Source organism: Dendrobates tinctorius, unplaced genomic scaffold, assembly GCF_039654945.1.
Source record: "Dendrobates tinctorius isolate UK_male_01 unplaced genomic scaffold, ASM3965494v1 ptg000062l, whole genome shotgun sequence".
Lineage (NCBI taxonomy): Eukaryota > Metazoa > Chordata > Amphibia > Anura > Dendrobatidae > Dendrobates > Dendrobates tinctorius.
Window position 1 is genome coordinate 11,092,092 of NW_027361730.1, and position 14,135 is coordinate 11,106,226.

Below are 14,135 nucleotides of genomic sequence, written 5' to 3' on the forward strand. Positions count from 1 at the left end.
TCTTCGGTGTAGCCGTCAGGAAAACGACTGAGTAACAATCGAGGAGGTTGCCCAGACTCCCAGGTATCTTTTTCCTCACTTACGAAAATTCTGCTTCAGGTGGAACTGGAACTTACATGGGGTCCGGTTGTGACCACCGCCTTTGTTGACTGTGGTTCTTCTATTAATCTGATTGATGCCCAAGTTGATAATTTTAATAAGATAGGGACAGTCAGGCTAAAAGATCCTGACTCAATATCGCTTTTAAGCCTGGAAGCAAACCCGCATCCTCCCCCCAAGCCCCTGCATACTGGTACTTGCCAGTACCTTGCTGAACCGACTGAACGGGGGGAGCTGGAGCAATATGCGCAAGAATAACCATGTACTGAGAATGTTCCGGAACCATAGAGATTCCAGATTCCATGGGAGCGACGGTGACATGTCGACCTATGACGCAAATTCCTTCTCGATCCGTCAGAGGAATCATCGGACAAGGAAAGTAATCACCAGCGCAGCGAGATGATCTTGAACAGCCATTACGTCTTGATAGGAACGGCGGAATGCACTAAATAAAAATAATAATAAAGTGCGCTCGCCGCTCGGGGTCCACCGTGCAGTAGGTGATATAACCGCTGCAAAGTGGTGTCAGGAGCAATATGGCGGAAATGCGCACAGGGTTAAACTTCACCCAGGTGTGCAGAGCAATTTCAGTTAATTCACAGAGATGCCAAATAAGTACAAGCACAAAAGACTGAGCCTGTTGAGGTCACAGTACTCAGTAAAAACGCAAACATGGTATCAGGTCACAGGAGTAGCCCAAGACGGCGGCACTACGTCCGTCTAGACCTACCGTGTACGCGGCGTCGCAACTGCGGACGCCAAGGGGGCTGCTACTGCAGCGCGGCGTGGACACTGCCGCTAAACGACAAGGCTAAGACGCAAGCGCAATGTCGGACGCTAGCAGCTGTGGATGTTGCAGCAGAAGAGCGCTGGCGCTGATTCTAAACTCAGTCCCTAACCACACACGTAATATCAGAGGGAAGGGGTTTTATAATGAGTCATTCACCAGAATCATACATCCGTCCTCATACACACAGCAGCAAGTAAGTCTATACTAGCGCATGGCGGAACAGCCATGCGCGCCTTTTATAGCAACCGGGACCTTCCGCAAGCTTCCAGATCTCTGAGATGGACCAATGATATCTGGAGCGGGACCTGAGCACATGACTCCCGATCTCCAATGGGAGATCGTCCCATGAGCATGCTCAGTAGGAGGACAGAAGGACTTAGCCTCAGGAGAGATTTGCTGCAAGGCAATCTCCTCTGCAATCTCCTCTGCAGTAGATAAACAGCAGGAGACTGCAGAATGTGAGGGTCTGGATCCCTGCAGAGTAAACACAGAAATCCGACGCCAAACATTACCCCCCCTCCTAGGGCCCCCTCCTCCCTGAGCCTTCTGATCCACCAACTTGTGCCCATCAGAGATATAGGCCTCAGACTCGTCCGAAGGCAAGTCTGTTGTCCCGGTAGGTGACAGAGAGACCCGGGACAAGTGGAAGGCATCAGGAGCGGCAAGATCGCCAGGTTTGAGAAGGGACCCGTGGGAGACAACAGGAGCAGAAATTAAAGTGGATCGCCACCGTGTGTCGGCAGACATCTCCACCCTTCGTTTAAGGAGGCTATTCCGAGCACAAAAGGCGCAGGTCCGAATATATTTTTTAACATCCCAAGCCCTGTGCGGCCAGCAGTAAGACCCTGCCAGGAGTTTTGTGGTCTGCATATAGCCACAATAACCACCCCTCCTGGACACATGTGCCCACGCGAGCACCTTCGGCCAAAGGTGGGGAGGAACAAGGGTCTTTAACAGTGGCATAGAATTTGGCCGTTGCGGAGCACTGTTGTTCTGAGACACAGCGTGTTGACAAGTATAACCTCAACTGGAGTCTTGTGCCAGACGTGCCTGGAGAACGGCATGAGACACCTCAATGGGCTCTGGGGGTGGAACCTCTGGCTCAGGTAGTTCCAGAGGCTCAAAAAAATTGGGAACCGAGGTAACTTTCTGTTTGGATTGAGCACGCTCCATACCGCGCTCCGAAAAACGGAGGTCAATGCGGGTGGAAATGGCAATCAGCTCTTCCAAACTTGCAGGAACCTCTCTGGTAGAGAGAGCATCTTTAACATGCTTTGCCAATCCTCTCCAAAACACAGGGATGAGGGCTTTATCGGACCACTCCAGCTCGGAAGCCAGTGTCCGAAAACGGACAGCATACTGACTAACCGAGAGAGAACCCTGAGTCAAAGCAAGAAGCTGAAGAGAGGTGTCGTGCGTGACCCGTGGACCAAGGAAGACCTGCTTAATAGCTGTTAGAAAGTGAGCAGCAGTCCGAACCTCTGGGTCACCATGCTCCCATAATGGCGTTGCCCACTCCAACGCCTTGCCTGACAGAAGGGAAACAATAAACCCCACCTTGGCCCGTTCTGTAGGGAATTGCGCAGCCAGTAGCTCCAGCTGAATAGAGCACTGAATGATGAAACCCCTACAGGAGGCGCCATCGCCAGTAAATTTATCGGGCAACGGGAGGCAGGTAACTGTCTGCGTGAGGGAGGACGTGGACATATGGGAAACTGCGTCTGTGAATGCCTTTACAGCAGCTTCGGTGGATTGTGCAGCTGAGAAAGCCCTCTCAAGAATGGCCAACCGGCCCTCAAGCTGCCGAATACACTGTAACAGTTACTGCTGTTCTGCCATCACTAGCCAGACCCTGGCGCTAGTATAATGTTAGGAACAGCGGAACGCACTAAATAAAAATAATAATAAAGTGCGTTCGCCGCTCGGGGTCCACGGTGCAGTAGGTGATATAACTGCTGCTAAGTGGTGGCAGGAGCAATATGGCGGAAATGCGCACAGAGTTAAACTTCACCCAGGTGCGCAGAGCAATCTCAGTTAATTCACAGAGATGCCAAATAAGTACAAACACAAAAGACTGAGCCTGGTGAGGTCGCAGTACTCAGTAAAAACGCACACACGGTATCAGGTCACAGGAGTAGCCCAAGACGGCGGCACTACGTCCGTCTAGACCTACCGTGTGCGCGGCGCCGCAACTGCGGACGCCAAGGGGGCTGCTACTGCAGCGCTGCGTGGACACTGCCGCTAAACGACAAGGCTAAGGTGCAAGCGCAGTGTCGGACGCTAGCAGCTTTGGATGTTGCAGCAGAGGAGCGCTGGTGCTGATTCTAAACTCAGTCCCTAACCACATACGTAATGTCAGAGGGAAGGAGTTTTATAATGAGTCATTCACCAGAATCATACATCCGTCCTCATACACACAGCAGCAAGTAAGTCTATACTAGCGCATGGCGGAACAGCCATGTGCGCCTTTTATAGCAGCCGGGACCTTCCGCAAGCTTCCAGATCTCTGAGATGGACCAATGAGATCTGGAGCGGGACCTGAGCACATGACTCCCGATCTCCAATGGGAGATCGTCCTATGAGCATGCTCAGTAGGAGGACAGAAGGACTTAGCCTCAGGAGAGATTTGCTGCAAGGCAATCTCCTCTACAATCTCCTCTGCAGTAGATAAACAGCAGGAGACTGCAGAATGTGAGGGTCTGGATCCCTGCAGAGTAAATGCAGAAATCCAACGCCTAACACGTCTAGAAGATCTTGAGTGGCGTGACGTATGCCTGCTCTGCCTGATATGAGAGTGTGCAGAGCGATGGTGCCGATGGGGACTGTAAGATGAGGATGGAAATGAGTACCGGCGGTGCGGTTACCATGCCCATGACGGCGCAGAGTCAGGGCCAGGGTTCCAGCACCTGCCACTACAGAGGCCATAGGTGAAGCCGGCAAAATGTGGGAACTAGTGGGCACTGTACCCATAGTGGGTAACTGTTGTGTTGGGATTACCCCTGCAAGGGGTTTAAAATGTGTCCAGAAATTGGTGAGGGTGGCATAGCAGCAGTGCTGTTTATTAGGAGAGCAGTAACTGCATCAGGTTGTGCAGGACCTGTACAGGGTGCAGGGGTACTATGTAATTTCTGTACAATAGTGGCCTGCACCTCCACAGTCTCCTGTCCTCCCATTGTATGTATAGGCTGGCACACGAGATGTGGGAGGCGCAGGGAGGAGTAAGGTGTCAGGGGGCTGCAAGATGGCAGTTCTGTGTTGCCTCTATGAGGAGGAAGGGGTGCAGAAACCTCTGGAGACAAAGGGGCATGGCTAGGGGATGTATTCGTGGCACTGTGGTGCCTCTGGGACATGAGAGGGTTGAAGCGCACAGAGCAGGGGGTTTGTTCCGATGATGACACAAATGATGAATGTGCCTGCCCTGTGACATAATGGCAGGGCTTAGACGCTCCGGCAGTCGGATTCACAGAGCGGGCCACCGCCCGCCAGGAACTTACGGTGGAGCAGCAAGAGGAAGCACTTCCTGCTCGACCAAGATGTCGGTAAGCCAGGAAGCAGCTTCCCTCCTGATTTTGTCCCTGATGACTGACACCAATGAGTCAGTCATCTCTCACCAGCAGACAGCACAGCAGCACTCAGCACAATGCATCCTCCGGGTCCCACTGCTGTGAGGAGAGAGACAGGAAGAGGTGGGACATCATTTATAAAGTGGGCAGAAAGAGAGGAGAAACAGGGGGAAGTTGCCTTAATGACAAACAGGAAGAGAAGAGATGAGAAGCAAGGAACATTGGGACACAAACTTTAACCCCTTGTAAACTGGGCACACCAGTCAAGGGGCATCCAATAAAGGATTGAAGTGCCGCTCAGTAGGTGTAATTATAATAATATTGCCAAATACATCCAATTACAAATGTAGTATAGTTTTTCTTGCTACGTATGTCTCTTTCCTCATGTGCAGACATTGCAGAACCTTAGGTATCCATGGTTACGACCACTGATATACACTCACTGGCCACTTTATTAGGTACACCATGCTAGTAACGGGTTGGACCCCCTTTTGCCTTCAGAACTGCCTCAATTCTTCGTGGCAGAGATTCAACAAGGTGCTGGAAGCATTCCTCAGAGATTTTGGACCATATTGACATGATGGCATCACACAGTTGGCGCAGATTTGTCGGCTGCACATCCCTGATGCGAATCTCCCGTTCCACCACATCCCAAAGATGCTCTATTGGATTGAGATCTGGTGACTGAGGAGGCCATTTGAGTACAGTGAACTCATTGTCATGTTCAAGAAACCAATCTGAGATGATTCGAGCTTTATGACATGGCGCATTATCCTGCTGAAAGTAGCCATCAGATGCCTGTTCTTAGCTGAGAGGAGTGGTACCCAGTGTGGTCTTCTGCTGCTGTAGCCCATCTGCCTCAAAGTTCGACGCACAGTGCGTTCAGAGATGCTCTTCTGCCTACCTTGGTTGTAACGGGTGGCAATTTGAGTCACTGTTGCCTTTCTATCAGCTCGAACCAGTATGCCCATTCTCCTCTGACCTCTGGCATCAACAAGGCATTTCCGGCCACAGAACTGCCGCTCACTGGATTTTTTTTCTTTTTCGGACCATTCTCTGTAAACCCTAGAGATGGTTGTGCGTGAAAATCCCAGTAGATCAGCAGTTTCTGAAATACTCAGACCAGCCCTTCTGGCACCAACAATCTTGCCACGTTCAAAGGCACTCAAATCACCTTTCTTCCCCATACTGATGCTCGGTTTGAACTGCAGGAGATTGTCTTGACCATGTCTACATGCCTAAATGCACTGAGTTGCCGCCATGTGATTGGCTGATTAGAAATTAAGTCTTAACACACAGTTGGACAGGTGTACCTAATAAAGTGGCCAGTGAGTGTACATTAGTGACAGTTAGTTGCTAATGGTCATAACCATGGATACCCAAGGTCCTGCAATGCCTGCAAATGAGGAAAGAGACTTGGCAAATCAAAAAAACTATACAGTTGTAATTGGATGTATTTGCTAACATTATTATTATTACTCCTACCACATATTGAGATAAGATTTTGTCACTGGGAAGACCCCTTTAAAACTCTGAGAAAGTTAGTAAAGAAAGGGGAGAGATTAAACTGCATGTTTTTTTTAATTTAGAATATGTGACTGTAAGGTGGATAGTATGGTATATACAGAAGTTATGTGTACACTGGCTATTTATTTGGCATTTTAGTTAGTTGTATTGTTTCCTTATAGGAATGCCATACTGTAAAATTCATGGCATATTCTTGTAATTAGTTTTTTATCTAAAGTATACATCAAAGACTGTGGTACTACAGCACTAATAGATCTTGTCTACCCTTTTCTTTTCTATGCCAGCAGAGTTTCTACGTGTTCAATATCCTGACCTGGCCACCAGGGAGAAGCTTGCGGCTGACACTGACCTCTCTGAAGTCACCATCAGAGTATGTTTGTATTCATTGTAGCCGATAGAGTAGTGTCTGTAAGATCATGCCAGAAATACAGTAAGGTTATGTGCAGCTTTTTTGAGGTGGTCAAAAACAACAGTTTTATATAGTGGAAACCTCATCAGGAAACACTCCTTCTGTGGGGAGTTTACGGGGAAAGTTTCACATATCCTGACTCACTTTTGAGAAGTTTTTTCAGGCATTATTGTAGCGTTTTTGCCTGAAGAGGTTTTTTTTGCTCTCCTTTAATTGGACAGTACCTAATTTGGAGTGTTTTCCCACAGGAGATGCTTCAAAGAAGTGAAATGCACTTCTTTTTTCCTACCAGTCGCTTTTTAAATCGTGAAGCGGAAAAAAACAGTCAAAAGACATAACGTGAACAGCAAGTCGTTTTGCAATAGAAATGAATAGCAAGAGTTTCCAACTATACTGCTCCTAACAGATTGTTACCAAGTTTTTGATGGACTTAAACATTGGCCATCTTGTAAAGTGTGGTACTTCTCAGCATTATTGCCTCATTCCCCAGATGAAGCCAGTCTAGCTGGTGAAACATGTTGGGGAGGCTTAGGAGCTTGTTTTAATAGCTAGTTAGTATGGTTATGGGGAATTTTCAAATGGGATTATATGGTTAGCGGCCGCGACAATATATCCTAACCCTAATATGAATCAAGAAAAGCACATCCAGCCCATGAAAGGCAGCGCTTCCCAAGACTCACATTCAAAGATGATATTTCATATTTTTTTATTTGATAAGTTAAAATAGAGAAGATACAATGTGTTTCGGATACAGTATATATCCTTCTTCAGGTAACATAAAAACACAGTACAAATCCTACTAGTATAAAATTCAATTACACTTATATATAGTAACAAACCTTTTATCCTAGTCTCAGAAACTTGATTTGGGGTGTGGATCAAGTTCAGGAACACACCCACTGATTGATCCAACCTTGACAACATAGATGCAAGAAAAAAAAAACATTTAAACTCTCTCTATAATATCATTCAATCCATTTGGATATAATGTTCCCAGACTATATTTCCAAAATGTTTCTTTCCGGTTTCAAAGAGCATTCCTATTTGCAAAACCAGAGGGTATCTAATCCACCGGAGTTACTTTTATGTTAAAAATTTTGTTATGTTTAATTAGCAGATGCCTTGAGAGACTATGCTTTAAAAAGCCGTTTTTTGCTCTATTTCTGTGACCATTAATGCAGGACCGCAGTGCCTGCACAGTGCGTCCCACATATTACAAACCGCAACTGCATGTGATGACATATACAACATAATCACTGCTACAGGTGAATCTTTGTGAGATCTCAAAGACCTCAACAGTATTATTACATTTGATAGTTTTAGCCCCGTGATCTAGGATCCCACAGGTACAACATTTTTTTGGAGTTGCATTTAAAAACTCCGGTTCCTTGAAAAACAGCACATAAAATTTCATCCTTACTTTTTTGAATGTTTTTTCTTTTTGAATCCTACTGTTCTTTTTTTATTTACTGGGGGCCACCAAATTTTTCAAAGTTTTCCCCATCCTATATGTAATCCTTGGTTTATCAAGGAGATGTTTTCCCAAAACAGGGTCACGCTTCAAGATATACCAATATTTTGAAAGCACAGTTCTAATGACTTTATTTCCCCTGTTAAAAGTTGTCACAAAATTCAATTTCCAGCGATCATCACTTTTTTCTTTACCAATAGTCAAATTATGCCCCTTCCTATTTTTCCTTTTAAACATTCCTCCTGTGTTTTTATTTTGTTATCCCTAAATGCACCATTTATCAAATTTTTGGGGTATCTTTTTTCCTTAAATTTTCTTTTTAGAATTTTAGACTGAGCTACATAATCAGATTCTCTCGTACAATTCTTTCTTATACGAAAAAATTGGCTGTGGGGTATATTAACCTTACACTTCTTGTAATGTGCGCTGTTGAAATCTAAAAAGCCATTTGAATCCACTTTTTTTGGAGTAGGTTTTAGTAATAATTTTTTTCCCACTATGGCTGATCTCTAGATCAAGAAACACCATTTTTTCTTTATTAATTTGTGATGTAAAGGTAATCCACCAGGTGTTATTATTGAGCTCCTTTATTGATTGTGCCGCTTCCTCCTCTGTCCCCTTCCATATAATAATCAGATCATCTATGAAGCGCATATAAAGCCTTATTTTATCATTGAAAACCGGCTTAGAGAGTGACGATGAGGACTCCAATCGCCCCCTTAAATAAGTTTGCGAAACTTGGTGCAACCCGAGTCCCCATCGCGGTGCCGAGCAACTGTAAGTACAGTATGCCTTCAAAAATGAACACATTGTTTTCAACAATGAATTTCAGACCCTTTAACAGAAAATCTCTTTGTTCAGGGAGCATCTCTGTATTTGCTAATTAAAAACCCACCGCATTTACTCCCATTTCGTGATCTATGTTGGAATATAATGAATTTACATCCAACGAGATAAAGGAATAGTTGTCTTCCCATTCAATATCCCTCAGTTCCTCGATTAATTGTGTGGAATCTCTCAAATATGAAGGAAGAGACTTTACTAAATCTTGTAAAAACAAGTCAATATAATGAGAAAGATGACAAGTCAAAGACCCAATTCCTGATATAATCGGCTGCCAGGTGGTTTTTCAGGGTTCTTATGCAATTTTGGTAAATGATAAAATAACGCCATGGTTGGCACAGGATTTGTTAAAAGCCTTTTTTCTGTTTTATTAAGAATGTTCCTCTTATAGGCTTCGTTAATCATATGGTGATAGTCCCGAACAAAGGATTGTGTAGGATCTTCTTTTAAAATTTTGTAATATCTCGTATCAGACAATATGTTCAAAGCTTCCTCAATATAGTCAGATCTGTTTTTCACAATTACTCCCCCCTTTATCAGCTTGCCTTATTACTATATCTGTATTTTGTCTCAAATCCTCCAATGCCACTTTTTCTCTTTTAGAGATATTGTTCTCCTTTTTTATCTTATTTTTCCCAATTCCATGCGTTTCTATTTTATTCTTATTATTATTTTCCCATTTCCTAAATTCTTCAGATACTAATGAAAAAAGTTTCTATATTTGGTCCTCTGTGCTGATGAGGATTAAATAGAGATTTTGGGTGTACCTCCTTGTGGATATATTCCCTTTCTTTGTTCGACTCTAATGGGATCGGTATTTTTTTGGGATCCCCAATGTTCTTATTTTTTTTCAGTCAACAAGAAATGCCTTTTAAGAGTAAAGGTACTGTCACACTTAGCGATGCACCTGCGATCCCGACCAACGATATGACGCGGTCAAGATCACTGGTGCATCACTAAGTGGTCGCTAGTGAGCTGCCACACAGGCAGATCTCACCAGTGACATAGCAGGGGTCGGGGGTCGCTACTTACCTGTCAGACGAGGTGATCCTGACGTCCTCCCGTCCGCGTCCACGCGTCGCTTGTCTCCACAGCAGGAAGCCCAGCAGGAAGCGGCCGACGAGAAACGGTCCAGGACGTTCTCGGGCGATCAGCGATAACCAGCTGGCGAGCGGTCGGCGGTAAGTATCAGACATAGCGATATCGCTAGCAATATCGCTATAACGTCACAAAAACCAGTGACGTCATAGCGATATTGCTAGCGATATCGCTAAGGGTACCGTTACACCTAGCGATGCACCAGCGATCCCGACTAGCGATATGACGCAGTCAGGATCGCTGGTGCATCGCTAGGTGGTCGCTAGTGAGCTGCCACTCAGGCAGATCTCACCAGCGACATCGCTGGGGTCGGGGGTCGCTACTTACCTGTCAGACGCGGCAATCCTGTGTCCTCCTGCCCGGCTCCACGCGTCGCTCGTCGTCACAGCAGGAAGCGCCGCAGGAAGTGACCGACGAGGAATGGTCCAGCAGCTTCTTGCGTGATCAGCGATAACCAGCGGGGGAGCCGGTCGGAGGTAAGTATCACATGCAGCGATATCGCTGCAACGTCACAAAATCGGTGACTTTACAGCGACATTGCTAGCGATATCGCAGTGTGTAACGGGGGCTTTAGTGTGACAGGCCCTTAAGTTTGCGAGTGTATGCATTTAGATCGAGAAAAAGATTAAATGCATTCATATCTTGAGCAGGGCAGAAGTTTAGTCACCTACTTAAAATCTCCATTTCTGAAGAGGATAAAATGTGGGATGATAAATTAAATATTTTAACCAGAAGCAGATTTGGTTGTTTATTAGTTTCTGGGTTCCTTTTATTTTATATATTCTCATATTTCTATTAGATCCCTTTCCTCTTTTTCCTCTTGCTCTACTTTTCTTTTTTTGGACCTTGATATTACAGCCGGTGCGTACTAATTTGTAATATGATTCTTTTGTATTGGACTTAAAATTTGGGCTGTTTGTGAAGAACTGATTAGTGGTGGTAAAATTATTTCTGAAACACTTGGACGTGTGGGACCTATCTAAAAAAGAAATGTTGGATATTACGGAGGATGGGGACGGTGTAGGCACTTGTAATACTGTGGTAAATGTAGATGAGGATTCCGTATTGTCATGGATAGTTAGTTCATTTATATCAAATTCAACATTGGAAGTTTCCAACCTGTGGGGAAACAGTTGGAATTTCCAGTGGGGAAAGTTCAGGATTGGGGAGAGGTAATCTTGGAGCATTTTTCATTACAATGATCCTGGGCTCTAATGGAATAATTTTTTTCAATGGGTGGAGTTTTTTTCTTTTGTACATTTCTATTCAATATAGTGTGAAGATTCTCGGGGGGTAGACGTATTTAGAGGTAATTTAATTTGAGAGATAGTGGTTTCAACATCATGTATATTTTTTATATTTGAATTGGTTATAATAATCCTTGTTTGTTTTACAACTAATTCCTGTGGGACCAAAGCTTCTGTTCTTAAATTACCAGGGTTTTTCTTCGTAGGTTCATTGATACCTATCAGGGTTTTATTCCTGATCGGTTCCTTTGACTTTGATTTGGTTTTAACGGTATCTCTACTATGTGTTTTTATTTTTACATCTACTAGATCATTTTCAAATACTTTGAGTGTCCTAGTAATGTCATCATTCACCAAATTAAAAAATGTAAACTTTCAATCCTTTCAAGTTCAAGTAATTTTTTTTCTCAAATTATTGCAGCTTTGCTGGCTAGCTCAGAATGCTTTTCCACTAACAAACTCATAAGACTATAAGAACAATCATTTAAAATATTATTCCAATTATTGGTAAAATCACTGTCATCTGAAAATGTACTATTGAAATGTTTCTTCAAACCATTTGGAACATTTTTTTGATCAATACATATACCTACAAATTCTGCATCGATCTGATGTCTTATTTCCATCTTCATATGTTTTTCAAAGTCCATCGATGGGGGTGTAACACCTGACATTCTCTCTAATTAGCTAGTCCTGGTGTCAGCGGTGGCGGCCAGAACTGCTGCTCATTTGTGGAGCTGTACAGCATAGCTACATCGACTCTATAGTGGCCGCTGGCAGGTATTGCACATCTTCACCTATAAAACTAAATAGAGTTGTGCAGTTCAGAATGCCGCCAGCACTGACAACAACTGATAAGTGGGGATGCCAGTGATCAGATATTGATGACCTATCTTAAGAATCGGCCATCAGTGTTAAAGTCCCTATAATGATGTCAACTACTGGTAATGGTATTTTTTACTCTTTTTTTTTTTATTTTTTTAAAGATTTGGTTTTCAAACAGGAGAGCCAAGTGGCGACGTGAGGAAAAAATGAAAAGAGAAGTAAAGCTTTCAGGTGACGAAGGTAAACACCTTTTATTTCATGAAATTTAGACACTTGGTTTCTGCTCATTAAAAGTTTTGTCTAGTCTAGTCACTTTGAGATACTTTATGAGTTGATTTTGAATTGATAGAGAAGGTCTCTTATTTAGTATACTCATTTGTTTGGCAGAGTGGAGAGCAGTTCCAATTGATAATTAGTGGGGCCCAGCTGGTGTACACTTTGCAATTAACTTATTGCCAAGGTACTCTTCTTTCAAGTTGGGATTGTCAAAAGCACGGATTTATCTGTCACGAACCCTGCTAAATTAATAGGCAATGACAAATACGGTCATGGCTGAAAGTGTTGTCATCCTTGAAATTGCTCCAGAAAATGAGGTATTTCTCCAAGAAAATTATTGCAATTACACGTATTTTGTTATACACAAGTTTATTTCCTTTGTGTGTATTAGAACGACACAAAAACACAGACAGAAAAGGACAAATTGGGCATAATTTCATACATACCTAAAAAAATGTTCTGGACAAAATTGTTGGCACCATCAACTTAATATTTGGTGGCACACCTTTTGGAATAAATAACTGCAAAGCGGGGGTCATGCACAGTACAGGCAAGCGAGGTACAGGAGGGATAAACAGACGGGAGGTCAGACAAAGCCAAAGGTCATACACAAGATATCAGTAAAGTGCCAGGGATGAGACAGAACAGATAGTCAGGGCCAAGCAGAGATCAAAATCAAACAGACGTAGAAGGTACCAGGCAGAATCCAAAGCAAAATCCAGAGAACAGACCGAGTCGTACACAGAGACTCATGCAACCAGAACACAGCACTAACACACTCAGGGGTCACCACACAATGCCAAGGGCGAAAGTATAACTGACGGGGGATGGGAGCTTAATGAGGCTATAAGAAGCCTCCCCAGAACCAATGAGAGGCCACCATAATAGGTCCCAGGTGTGCAGGTGAGAGTCTGCACTGAGGTCAGAACATTAACCTCAGCAGTGCCGGTCACCCAGCACTGGTATCATGACACTTGTATTTCTCAGCATTGATGAAACAAAAAAATTTGCAATGTTGAGGACAGTATATATGTAGTAATCAACTAAGGAATCCTAGTGCAGCAGATGAAGGACACATTATACTTCCTTCCAATTGGAATTGGGAGATGTCCAGGAGTGATATCAGCTCAGAATTGGCAGCAACCAGTGCGACCCAGATACACCCATCTATTATTTGGAGACATCTGGCCAGAACTTCGATATGGAAACAAGGCCAAGTGTTTTAACCCCTTTCTGACTTGAGACGTACTATCCCGTCCATGGGACCCGGGCCCCTATGACCATGGATGGGATAGTACGTCTAGCGCGATCAGCGGCACTCACGGGGTAAGCGCCATTGATCGCGGCCGGGTGTCAGCTGATTATCACAGCTGACACCCGACACTATGTGTCAGGGGCGGTCACGGACCGCCCCCGACATGTTAACCCCTGGCACACTGCAATCAAACACGATCGCAGTGTACCGGGGGTTTAGGGAAGCATCAGCAGGGAGGGGGCTCCCTCCGTGCTTCCCGGGGGCCTCCTTCCCTGCAGGTTTCCGGATTCAGTATGGTGGCGGGGACCTTCATGGGCCTGCAGGTAGCCGGCTCCCTTATGCCTGCAAAGCGCAGGCAAGAGGAAGCCTCCAGCAGTGCCTGTGACAGATCGCTGATCTGTCACAGCGATTTATCACATGACAGTGATGTCCCCCCTGGAACAGTATAATAAAGTTAAAAAAAAAGTGTAAAAATAATTTATAAAAAAATCACTAAATAAATTTAAAAAAAAAATATTCCCTAATAAATTCATTTTTTGGAAATAAAAAAAACAAAACAATAAAAGTACACGTATTTAGTATCTCCGCGTCCGTAACGACCCGCCCTATAAAACTGTCCCATTAGTTAACCTCTTTAGCGAACCCTTTAAAAAATAACAATAAAAAACAAAGCAAAAAAAGAATGCTTTATAATCATACCGCTGAACAAAAAGTGCAATAACGCACGATCAA

General features: G+C 44.2%; 1 protein-coding gene across 1 annotated transcript in view; it reads left to right on the forward strand.

Annotated features, from left to right (window-relative positions):
* The window catches only part of PAX4 (paired box 4), a 208,993-nt gene that overhangs the window by 150,591 nt on the left and 44,267 nt on the right, over positions 1-14,135 (forward strand). The window contains 2 exon segments of the mRNA XM_073579176.1: positions 6,267-6,349; positions 12,034-12,112. Coding sequence (XP_073435277.1) covers positions 6,267-6,349; positions 12,034-12,112 — 162 coding nt within the window.